The 12,604-nt window shown below is 35.1% G+C and overlaps 1 protein-coding gene across 4 annotated transcripts in view; it reads right to left on the bottom strand.

Annotated features, from left to right (window-relative positions):
• The window catches only part of HERC1 (HECT and RLD domain containing E3 ubiquitin protein ligase family member 1), a 196,323-nt gene that overhangs the window by 116,670 nt on the left and 67,049 nt on the right, over nt 1–12,604 (bottom strand). For all 4 annotated transcript variants that reach the window (XM_004374646.2, XM_023729707.1, XM_023729706.1 and 1 more), the window contains exons 8-13: nt 12,298–12,441; nt 10,730–10,857; nt 6,973–7,117; nt 6,696–6,867; nt 5,372–5,506; nt 4,880–5,045 (exon numbers count right to left, since the gene is read on the bottom strand). In XM_004374646.2, the coding sequence (XP_004374703.1) occupies nt 4,880–5,045; nt 5,372–5,506; nt 6,696–6,867; nt 6,973–7,117; nt 10,730–10,857; nt 12,298–12,441 (890 nt within the window). The remainder of the gene's footprint in view (nt 1–4,879; nt 5,046–5,371; nt 5,507–6,695; nt 6,868–6,972; nt 7,118–10,729; nt 10,858–12,297; nt 12,442–12,604) is intronic.

Raw genomic sequence — 12,604 nt, forward strand, 5'->3', positions numbered from 1 at the left:
TGTGTGTGTGTGTGTGTGTAAACTTTTTCATGAGTTTTTACAGTAGAGGTCTCATACAATATTTGTCCTTTTGTGATTGACTTATTTCACTTAGCATAATGTCCTCCAGTTTCATCCATGTTATGAGATGCTTCACAGATTAATCATTGTTCTTTATCCTTGTGTGAAACTCCATTGTGTGTACGTACCATAGTTTATCCATTCATCTGTTGATGAGCATCTAGGTTATTTCCATCTTTTTACTATTGTGAACAATGTTACAATGAAAATGTGTGTGAATATGTCTATTCGTGTGATGGCTTTTATTTCTCTAGGATATACTCCTAGGAGTGGAAGCGCTGTATCATTTTCCAAAATGGTTATCATTTTGCATTCCTACCAGTGCATAGTGCATGAGTTCCTATCTCCCCACAGCCTCTCTACCACTTGTTATTTCCAGTTTTCTCGATTCATTCCAGTAATGCCAGGGTGAAATGGTATCTCATTGTGGTTTTAATTTGCATTTCTCTGATGGCTAGTGATCGCAAGCAAATAAAAACCACCTTTTGAAAGTGTACAATTCAGTGGTTTTTATTATTTTTACAAAGTTGTACAACCATCACCACTACCCTAATTCCAGAACATTTTCATCACCCCAAAAAGAAACCTCATCCATTAGCAGTCACTCCCCATACTAATAGACTTGTTGTCTATATGGATTTATCTATTCTGGATTGTGGCCTTTTGTGTTTTCTTTCACTTAGCATAATGTTTACAAGGTTTATCACTGTAGCATGTATCAGTACTTCATTTCTTTTTATGGCTGAATAGTATTACATTGTATAGATATACCACAGTTTGTTCATCCATTCATCAGTTGATGGACAATGATTTGTTTCCATTTTCTAGCTATTACGAATAATGCTGCTATGAACATTCATGTATGAGTTTTTGTGTGGACATTTATCTACTCACTTCCCTTGGGTATATACCTAGGAATAGAATTGCTGGGTTAAACTCTATGTTTAACTTTTTGAGGAAATGCCTAATTGTTTTCCAACAGATGACACCATTTTACATTCCCACCAGCAATGTATGAGAGTTGCAATTTCTCCACATCCTTGACAAGCTTGTCATTGCCCATCTTTTTGATAAGAGTCACTTAGTGGGTGTGAAATGGGATTTCTTTGTGGTCTTGATTTCCAAAAGACTACTTTTTCCCTAATGACTAATGTGTTGAATTTCTTTTCAGATGCTTATTGGTCATTTTTAAATTTTCTTCGAAGAAATGTTATTCAAGTCCTTTGCCAATTTTTTAACTGAGTTGCTTGTCTTTAGATATTCTGGAAACTAGACCCTTATCAGATACATGATTTGCAAATATTTTCTCCCATTCTGTAAGCTGTGTTTTTACTTTCTTGATAGTGTCTTTTGAAGCACTCAAGTTTTGTTTTTTGTTTTTTTTTTTAATTTTGATGAAGTTTATCTATTTTTTTCTCTGGTTGCTTAGACTTTTGGTGTCATAGCTAAGAATCCGTTGCCTAATCCAAGGTCATGAAGATTTTACATTTATGTTTTCTTCTAAGAGTTTATAGTTTTAGCTCTTACATAAAGGGGTTTGATCCATTTTGAGTTAATTTTTGTATTCAGAGTGAGGTAGGGGCCCAACTTCATTCTTTTGCGTAAGGCTATCCAGTTGTGCCAGCATCACTTGTTAAAAAGACCATTCTTTCCCCCACTGAATTTCTTGGCACCCTGGTCGAAAAGCAGGTGACCACAAATCTATGGTTTATTTCTGGAATCTCAATTCTATTCCACAGATCTATATGTTTATCCTCCTGCCAGTACCACTCTGTCTTGATTACTGTAACTTTGTAGTAAGATTTGAAAAAAGGTTAAGTGTGAGTCCTCCAGCTTTGTTCTTTTTCAAGATTTTTTCAGCTATTCTAGGTCCCTTGAATTTCCATATGAAGTTTAGGATGAACTTGTCAATTTCTGCCAAAATAAGGCAGCTGGAATCTTGGTAATGATTGCACTGAATCTGTAAATCAGTTTAGAGAGTACTACCACCTTAACAATACTAAGTCTTCCAATTCATTAAAATGTCTTTCCAGTTATTTAGGTCTTTAATTTTTTTCAACGTTTGGTATTTTTCAGTATACAAGTCTTGCACTTATTTTGCTTAATTTATTCCTAAATATTTTACCCTTTTTGAAGCTATTATAAATGGGTTTGTTTTCTCAACTTCATGTTCAGATTGTACACTGCTAGTGTACAGCAAAAAAAAAAAAAATACACCTTTTTTTTTTTTTTTTAAATACTGATCTCGTATCCTGCAATTCCACTGAACTCATTTATTATCCCTAATAAGTTTGCTTTGGTGGGTGGGTGTGTGTATGCATGTGTGTGTATTCCTTAGGATTTTCTATATACAAGATCATTTCATCTACAAATACAGTTTAATGTACAATGCTAAACAGAAGTGTGTGACAGTGGCCAATCCTTGTCTTGCTCCTGATCTTAGGGGGAAAGCTGTGAGTCTTCCACCACTTGGTATGAAGTTAGCTGTGGGGTTTCATGAATAACCTTTATCAGATGAGGAAGTTCCTTTCTATTTCTAGTTTGTTGAGTGTTTTTACCATCAAAGGGTGTTAAAATTTGTCAAATACTTTTTTTGCATCTCTTAAGATAATCATGTAGTTTTTGCCCTTCATTCTATTAATAATACACTTGTTATGGATTGACTTGTGTCCCCCCCAAAATGTGTGTCAACTTGGGTAGGCCATGATTCCTGGTATTGTGTGACTGTCCACAATTTTCTCATCTGATGTGATTTTCCTTTGTGTTGTAAATCCTACCTCTATGATGTCAATGAGGCAGGATTAGAGACAGTTATGTTAATGAGGCAGGACTCAATCTACAAGATCAGATTATATCTTGAGTCAATCTCTTTTGAGATATAAAGGAGAGAAGTGAGCAGAGAGACACAGGGACCTCCTACCACCAAGAATGAAGGACCAGTAGGAGAAAGCATCCTTTGGATTCAGAATCCCTGTGCTGAGAAGCTCCTAGACCCACGAGAAGATTGATGACAAGCATCTTGCCCCAGAGCCAACAGAGAGAGAAAGCATTCCCCTGGAGCTGGTACCATGAATTTGGATTTCTAGCCTGCCAGACTGTGAGTGAATAAATTTCTCTTTGTTCAAGCCATCCACTGGTGGTATTTCTGTTACAGCAGCACTAGATAATGAAGACAATGGTGTATTACATTGATTTGACTTTTGTATGTTCAATCAACCTTGCATTCCTGGGGTCTCACTTGGTCATGATATATAATCATTTCTATATGTTGCTGGATTTAGTCTGTTAGTATGTTGTTGAGGATTTTTGCATCTACATTCATACAGGATATTGATCTGTAGTTTTCTTATGATGTCTTTTCTGGGTTTGGTATCAGGTAAAACTAGCTTTAGAGAATAAGTTGAGAAGTATTCCCTCCTCTTCTATATTTTAGAAGAGTTTGTGAAAGACTGATGTTCATTCTTTAAACATTTGGCAGAATTCACCAGAAGTCATTTAGTCCTGGGCTTTTCTTTGTGGGAATTTTTTTTAAATTTTTAATTCAATCCCTTCACTTGATACAGGTCTATTCAGATTGTCTATTTCTTCTTTAGTTTCAGTAGTTTGTGTCTTTCTAGGAATTTCTCCACTTCATCTAGGAATTTCTGTAGGGTGATAATGTTTCCCCCTTCCATTCCTGATTTGAGTAATCTGAGTTATCTCTTTTTTTTTCCTTGGTCAGTCTAGCTAAGGTTTGTCAATTTTGTTGATCTTTTCAAAGAACCAACATTTGATTTCATTGATTTTCTCAACTGTTTTTCTAGTCTCTATTTCATTTATTTCCTCTATAATCTTTATTATTTCCTTCCTTCTGCTTGTTTTGGATTTAGTTGTATCTTCTTTTTCTAGTTTAAGCTGGAAGTTTAGTTTAATGATTCAAGAGTTTTCTTTTTTAGTATAGACATTACTGCTACAAATTTTCCTCTAGCACTGCTTTAGCTACATTCCATAAATTTTGGTATGTTGTGTTTTTATCTTCATTCATCTTAAAGTATTTTTTAATTCCCTTTGTGATCTTTTCTTTGACCCACTGGTTATCTAGGAATGTGTTGTTGTAAAAATCACTATAACATCTACCTTTACCCACCAAAGAAGAGTTTATTGAGTTTTATTTTTTTGGTTTTATATTACAAAAATGAGTTTTTTTCTTAAGCTCTCCAAATTTAATATTGCATTAAATATTATTAATATTGTATTACTTACTATTATAACAATAATTATTATAAATTAACATTTACACAATATTAATAAACAGTATTAATGTTGTATTGTAAATCTATATAAAACAATACTAAATAATCAGTGTTCTAGCCTTGGACTCTTATTCCTACCTAAAGTCAACCTTTCTCTCCTAGCTTTGGATGCGGTTCTAGTAGACTATGCAGACTGCTTATTCAGCTATCAACAATGACCAAGCTATGCACTACATGCAAAGGTCATAAAAATAAGTAAAACTGAGTCCTTGCCCTTGGGCCCATCTTCTGGTGGAAAAGACAGACATGTTTATAACTAGTCTCCTACAACATAGTGTGATGCTGTGAAAACATATAAGAGAGAAAGCTAATGTGATAGAAAGGCAGCTAAAGAAATGTTTCTTAGGAGTGACATATGATCTTTGTCTTATAGGATGAGTTAACCAAAAAAGTTATTCCACCAAGAAAACAAGAGTAAGAGAAAGAACATCCAACTGAAGTTGCCCGAGGTAAAGTTGAATGGATGAGCTACAACCTCAGGGAAAACAGTAGCTTGAGATACAGAGTCACAAGTACTATAGGTTTACCTCCTGGATTTCATCTGGGACAGTTGAATCCATCAGTCTGAAGAGCAAATTTCTAAGTGGACCTGCCTGCCTCCCAAGAATGCTGGTAGCTACCCCTCCTGCAAGCGCAAGAGCAAGGTGGTTTGAAAGCAGTTTCAGGCACAGCTTGAGGAAATTGTGGTGTTCCCTGAAACCAAATAAAATGCTGTGAATTTCTGGAACATAAAACAGCATGTGCTATCCAATTTGGGTAACATTTTCTCTTTAGAAATTTTGTCAAATCATGACCAACAGTAATATTTAAAGCTTGATTTGTGAAATTATGGATAACTTTTTCTAGAGGTTATTATTAGTAAGTACCTAATTTAGCTCTTATTCTAGATTATAAAGAAGTGTCATACAATCAATTGGGAAAAAGTAAACAATAAAGACTAATAGTAGCAGTAAGTCAAAACTCAAAACAAGTAGCTAATACACGGGCATGCACACACACATAGTATGTATAAAACATACCTTGATGACGGGAAAGGGAGTGGGGGAATCTCACTGTTTATTTTATCACAGTATCTCTCAAGAAAAGAACGCAGGTGTGAGAAGGTACTCTCTTCAAGATCTACACAATAAGGTCGATGCCATGCAACAACTTGTCTGTAAGAAAGCATAAGAAAATCATGAAACAGTCTTAAAATGAAATTTTCACACATGATCAAAACAAAAATTAAAACATTATTAATGCTGAAAGATCTGAACAGGATACACAAAAAACCTTTCTGATTATGAAGGTGATAAAACCCTTTACTCTAGCTACTAAGGAAAACCAAGAATTCACCATCCTTAGAGTTCTTTAAGAAGAAAGCATATAACCACCTGTTTTGGAAAGTTTGGATATTCACTCACCTAAAGGCAAAGGGCTGGGCCGCATGATCCACTAAAGTCCTTTCTGGTTCTAACGGTCTATAGAATGTATATCCCATATTAGGAAAAATATCCTGATTTTAATGGACATAATGAAATCTATTAAAAGAAAAACTGCTATAATCTCTTGTGTAGATTTTTAAGATTGGGAGCCAACTGTCTACCTATAAACTAAAAGGCTGTAGATTTAATATGAATAACAAATTATTCATATTAAACTTATTATATTTTTGGCTTTTGTTTTGGAAGGATAATTGTCTATAAATATTTTTAATTGGTTAGAATGTCATAATAAACAGCCCTAAATCAAAAGTATAAAATGCAGATATAACACATCTATGAACTGTAAATTCGCCCAAATATATCCAAAAATATCTGAAACAACCCAAACATTCCTTAGAATTCTATCTCCTAATAGTGACTAAAAAATCACCTGCCCGATTATCTAAAAAGACATGGTTGTCATTTTAGGAAAAAGTGAAATTTCCACAAAAATTAACTTCCTTAATTTAAAAGCATCATTACTGTTTTTGTTTTCAAAAACCAGCCAGATAAAGGGCACTGAGACTAATCAACTCTTGTAAATAAAGGTGAGTTGTGATTTTGGTTATTTCAGTTTAATCTCTTCTTTGATATGCAGACACATTACTTTTTTTAGTCAGTATTAGGAAACAGGGAATTCAAAATGTTTAGAAGACATTTAAGAAAATGTCTTAAATACATTGTATAACTTCCTGCTTATGAAACATGCCTACCCTCAGCATTAAAATAAAAAAAAAAAAAGATGTCATTTCTATAATAGTAAAAACTCAATACTGAAATGCTCCTAAGGGTGTTTTATGAACAAAGTACAGTTACTTGTTTTTATTGGTGTTTTTGTTGTTGTTAAAACATGAGACTTTTTTAAAGTGGGCACTCTTACCTGTCCCTAGGAAGAGCAGTCCAAGCCAGACTATGTGATGTTCCAGCTGAGATCTGCTGAATTGCTATGCCATCTAAGCCACTCACTTTCTTTGGTTTAGTTATAGGGCCTGTGGAATTTCCTTGGCCACACTGCCCCATTGAGTTATTGCCCCAGGCATAAACTTCATTATCTAAAAACAAAACACAAAGTAGAAAAAGAAAAGCCAAATTTAAATGTAATATATTTATGAGAGATAAAAGTTAATATTGTTTCTTTAAAATCAAATGACTTTTACCATGAGAAAGAGCCAAACAATGACTGTCTCCAATGGAAATATCAACTATTCTTGTGGCAGCCAGTTCTTCAATAAGCTTGGGTCTCAAGGCAGTCGCTTCTGAAGAACCACAACCTAGACAAGCTCCACAGCCCCAAGCATAGACCTGAAACAACCAGAAATACATCACACATGACTTCCTGATACTACTGTGTTGATGACTTAAGCTGTACAGGAATAAATATCATCTATCAAACCAAAGTATGGTTTAATACTAAATAATAACTTCCTGATATTAAAACAATATTTATTGTTTTGGTCATTTTAAAGATTGCCATAGGGTTTATTTTGCATTTTTAAAATGTTGTCCCAAATACAGTTGATTGCACAGGCAGTCAAACAGCTAAGCTAAAAGAAAAAGAATTAATTCATCATAGAAAAAATGGAAATATCTTCTGAGAGATTCTGCCAAAGCTACCAATTGGCTTGATTTTTGTTATATTTGCCCAATCTCAGCAGCTCTGGAAATACTGTTGCTATCTGAAAACTCCTCCTTTACAAATGATTTGGAAAAGGATAGTGAGAATGGTTGTACAACTCGAAAAATATAATCAACGTCACTGAACTGTACATGTAGAAATTGCTGACACGTCATGTTTTATTATATATATTTTCACCACAATTAAAAAACAAAACAAAAACACTTCTCCTTTACATATTTCTCACGGGGCAGGTACTTAACTAATATTTCTTGGCTTGTTAATCCAAGGCGTGATCATATAAAATGGATTACATAAATCACAAAATGATGTTTATGATTTAGTTAAAAGCTACCTCACCTCACTGTCAGAACAATTTAAATTATCACTTATAAAGAGGGCATGTGAAGTAGTAAAGACAGCTCCCCTTGAATATCTTAATTTTTGACTTAAGTAATAGCAAAACAATCATTGGCTGATTTAAGATGTTGGAGGGAAGGGTGACGTGAAGAAAAGAGGAAGATAAGAGGATGAATGACTGTCTACTTGGCCACGCAAAATTCAAACAATCAGCAAACTGGGTGACTTTTATTTTCCTTCAGCGGGTTTTGGTAACATCATATAGTCTTATCGTTATGCCATCAAAGCTGAGAAATTTTCTTTTTTTGCCAGTAATTGTTTCAGGAAAAAAGTTGAGTGGTTAAAACCCCTTCGACAAGAAGTGAAGAGCATATAGGTGTACCAGTTGCTAGAGAACTTACTTAAAACAAGTATACCGCTGCCTATGAGTTGGTTCCGACTCACAGTGACCCTATAGGACAGAGTAGAACGGACCCAGAGGGAGCAGTTGGTGGATTCGAACCGCTGACCTCTTGGTTAGCAGCTAAGCTCTTTATCACTGCACTGCCAGTATAAAACAAGCACAGAACGCAACAAAAACTCCAGCGCAATAAAAGCACATTTCAGGAGGGGTTAGAACTCAAGACAAGTAAGGTGAAAATAACAGAAAAATTAACACTGAAGATCTCCTAATCATCCATACAGTATAATACAGTACTATCATTCAGTACGGCCCACAAAGCTAGTTTCTCTTATGCTGTTCCTTCAGCTGAGCACCAGATGAAGAAATATTTGGCTTGTATTTAGGGATCATGTTGTATAAAAAATACTGTATCTTTAAACGTAAGAATCACACTTAGCATGATAGGAAGTTATCTCTAAAGAGGCCTGAGGGGACTGAGATGGACTGAGGGAGAAGCAGACTCACCTTCACTCATGCTCAGCAAGTATAATGGCAAACAGAACTACCCTTACCGTTTAAAAGTATTTCCCTCTTTTCATTTTTTTCTAAGTATATTTGTTTGATTTCACACAACTTAGCATACTCATGCTATGACTGTTCTATGTAGCAAATAATTTTATAAATTCTCTTGAAATTCAATGTGATGAATTAAATTTATCATTGTTGGGAGGAGGGTCAGCCACGGCCCCCGTGCTTCCCACCCAGGCTACCTAATCAGAAGCCTTAGGCCCAGAGCATTCCTTAATAATAGAGGCTGGAAACTAAGTTTCTCTCTTTCAGTTTCTTCTCATCAGGGAACCTCCATTCCTGTTCTGCACTCACAGTAACTTTCTCTGTTCTGCTCATGTTGAGGGTACCATATGGCACCTGACCAATCCCATTTCTATTATCTGTTCCTGGTGGGGAAGGAATGAAGTCCCTCATCTGTAGCACAAGAAGGGTGCACAAAGAACGTCAGCCCTGCATGGCCTGCAGGGAGCAACTCGCTGGCCATGAGCAACCAGTGCCTCCTACCGAAGCTGACCTTGCTGTGTCTCTTCTCTGTGAGTAAAGTGTTGTTCTGCCCACTACCTATGCGTGATTTGTGTCTTTTGTTGGCAACCTCAAACCTTGGCTTGACAATTATTATTAACAACTAATAGTCAAACAGCACTTGATAATTTATAGAAAGATTAAATTCATATAATTACATGACCACTTGTAGGCAAAGCAGAAATTATGACCCCTGTCATACAAAAGAAGCACGTGAGGCTCAAGGGAGGTCTGTGATTTGTCTGTGGCCTCACATTTAATAAATGAGCATCTTCTAACTTCAATTCATGGATTATTTCCATAAAATCCAAGGTAAGAAATATGTAAATGAGAATTTTTAAGTTTTAAGGTAGCAACCAGAGTTGTAACATGTGACTAATGTAACAAAATACAAGGTGATGAATAGTTAGAGTTAGATTTTTTAGGATACAAAGCATTCTAACCTTTCAAAAAATAATTATATGCTAATTTCAGCTTCAGAAACCCTGGTGGCTTAGTGGTTAAATGTAATATGGCTGCTAGCCAGAAGGTCGGCGGTTCGAATCCATCAGGCGCTCCTTGGAAACTCTATGGGGCAGTTCTACTCTGTCCTGTAGGGTCACTTTGAGTCGGAATCGACTCAACGGCAAAGGGTTGTTGTTGTTTTTTTTTTAAATTTCAGCTTCACTGCTTGCCTGCCTTGTGTGTCAGGAACATTTTTATACAAAACAAGTATAACAGCTAGTGCCTGGCACATAGTGGGTTCCCATAAATAGTGAGAGAAGGAGTGGTCAGCTCACTTTTCACTGCCACCATTGGTAGATCCAAGGGGGCAATCATTGTCAGTCTATCACCGTACTTGGTCCCTTGTCATTACCAGTCTATTGCCAATCATTCCCCTACGTCCCTTAAAGGTTTCTAATCATTTTTCTAACTACTGTCTACAAAGAAACAAACAGAGCATAAAACAAATGGGAGGGAGGTGAAAATATTCATGTAAAAGTTCAAAAGCTAATACAGGGATTGCAAACTTCTGCCTATCCTAAGCCAGACTCTCTTTCAGAAACACCTAACCCTCTCAGATTATTCTCCAGGTGGAAGTGTTCTCTTTAGCCTCTCTCTTGGTCATCTCCTATCTTTTTGTTCAGATCACTGGTTCTGGCAAGATCTATTTTTGCTTTCCCCCACTATCCGTGACTTTTAGGAAAGAGTTTAAGGGGTGCTGAGTGCTAAAAGGTTTTACAAAACCATTTTAATACAAAGAACAGAGGGCTGAAGGAAGGTTTATCAGGGTCACATGGGCCAGGTCAGGAAGCTTGGTTCTCTCTCAGATATTCTACTTCTTTAAACATAAGTAAATATTTTATTTTAGTAGGTTGTCTAAAAACTACTTCTTTTAACTCTAAAATTTAAATATGATTATTACTTTTTAGTCACCTAGTCCTCTGAAATACTCTAAGTCTTTTATGCTCATCCCTAGTCCTACCTGCCCTGTTGACGTCAAAGCGAGTGAAGACTGGCTCCCAGCACAAACTTTGCGAATGAACATTCCTTGTAAAGCTTCAATAACTTTCGGTTTATACACCCTGTTGGTATCACCATGGCCAAGTTTGCCTATAAAAACAAACACATTCAACTGAAATAATTTATTTGTTTTTAAAAAAATGTCTACTCTTTTCTAAGTCTGAAGTTGATCAATCGCTATAATCTTTCTATCACTAACCTCACTGATGTGGAAAGTTATAAGCTTCTGAGAGTAGAAGATCTTAACAAATAAGCATTTTTATTACAAGAAGTAACAATCCACAACAACAGCCTTCTGTATCTTAATTTCAAGCACTTAAATCTACTTTTAAAAGAGAAATGGAAAATCATTTTCTATGTCTTTCTCTGCTTTAATAGTCATATTTCTAACTTCAAATATACAGGACTTAAACAAGAATATATATGCACATCAGTTTTAAAAACTTTTAGAAGATTCAACAGTTATAAAATAGAAAACTTGCCAAATCACTAAAGAAGAAAAATAAATGGTCAACAACATATAAATTCAACCTTACTAGGAATCAAGGAAATACAAATTAAACACCATTTTCACTTCTGAAATTATTTTTTAAAAAATCTTAATTTTAATTCCCAAGGTTGCTGAGGAACATAGGGAAGTGGGCACTCTCACACTGCTGGTAGGAGTGGCTAAAGTGGACAAAGATTTAGCCCTAAGATTATTCACTATGTTGTTGTTTTTAGTACTAAAAAAATTAGAAACCATCTAGATATTCAACAATGAGAAACTGATTTTATAAATTGTACTACAATCACATGAAAGAATACTTTGCAGTCACTTAAAATAACGAGATAGAACCATGTTTGCTGACACAGAAAGATATTCATAAAATACTATTACAAAAACACCAGCAGGTTATAAAATAGTATCTATGGTATATATTGGTCCACTTTGATTTTTAAAAAGACATCTATGCAGAAATACACGTACATATCTGTATAAATGTATACACCTACTCCTCACTTATTGACATGGTTAGGGTCCAAAGACCAGGTCGTTATGTAAAAATCAGCCTTATCTGAAAATGAAGGATAACTACATCAGATCACAAAATGGAGAATGACTACATCATTACATAACTGCCAAATTACATCATTACATAATTGCCAAACCACTGAGAATCATGGCCGAGCCAAGCTAACACATAATCTTAACCATCACAGCCAGTGTTACTCTTGCCTGACACCTCAGTGTTCATTACTGCCAGATGTAAATGGTTAATGCACAAAAAGTTGGACAGTCGATTTTTTACTATTGTTGTAAATACTGGATAACAAGATAGTCGATAAGTGAGAAGTAGGTGTATATATTTAGAAGTCTATCAGCCAAAATGTTAAGTGGTTACAACAATGTTTACAGAAACAGTTTATATTTTTATTTTTTCTTTCTGCTTATCTGTATTTGAGTGTTTCTATAATAAATATGCATAACTGAAAAAAACAGAAAAAAAAAAAACAGGACAAAGCTACCAATATATAATTTTTACATACCATTGTCTCCTCCTCCAAAAGACCACACTGTTCTCCCATCTTTTGATAAAGCAATAGTATGTGAACTGCCACAAGAAACTTCTCCTACATTGCTAATGTCTTTCACTAATGTTGGAATATTACGGCTATTACTGTCACCGTGACCTTGCATAAAACACAAACAACAAAGAAACAATGGTGAATTACTAACTTTTTTTCTCTAGGTCGTTACTTTACAGGTGGAATAAATATTACGAGTTAATTAGACTGAGATTTTGTGTGTGTGTGTGTTTAAGTGTAATTAAATATGAAATACAGACTCATTTCC

The sequence above is a fragment of the Trichechus manatus genome, unplaced genomic scaffold (genome assembly GCF_000243295.1).
Source record: "Trichechus manatus latirostris isolate Lorelei unplaced genomic scaffold, TriManLat1.0 scaffold00030, whole genome shotgun sequence".
NCBI classification, from domain to species: Eukaryota; Metazoa; Chordata; class Mammalia; order Sirenia; family Trichechidae; genus Trichechus; species Trichechus manatus.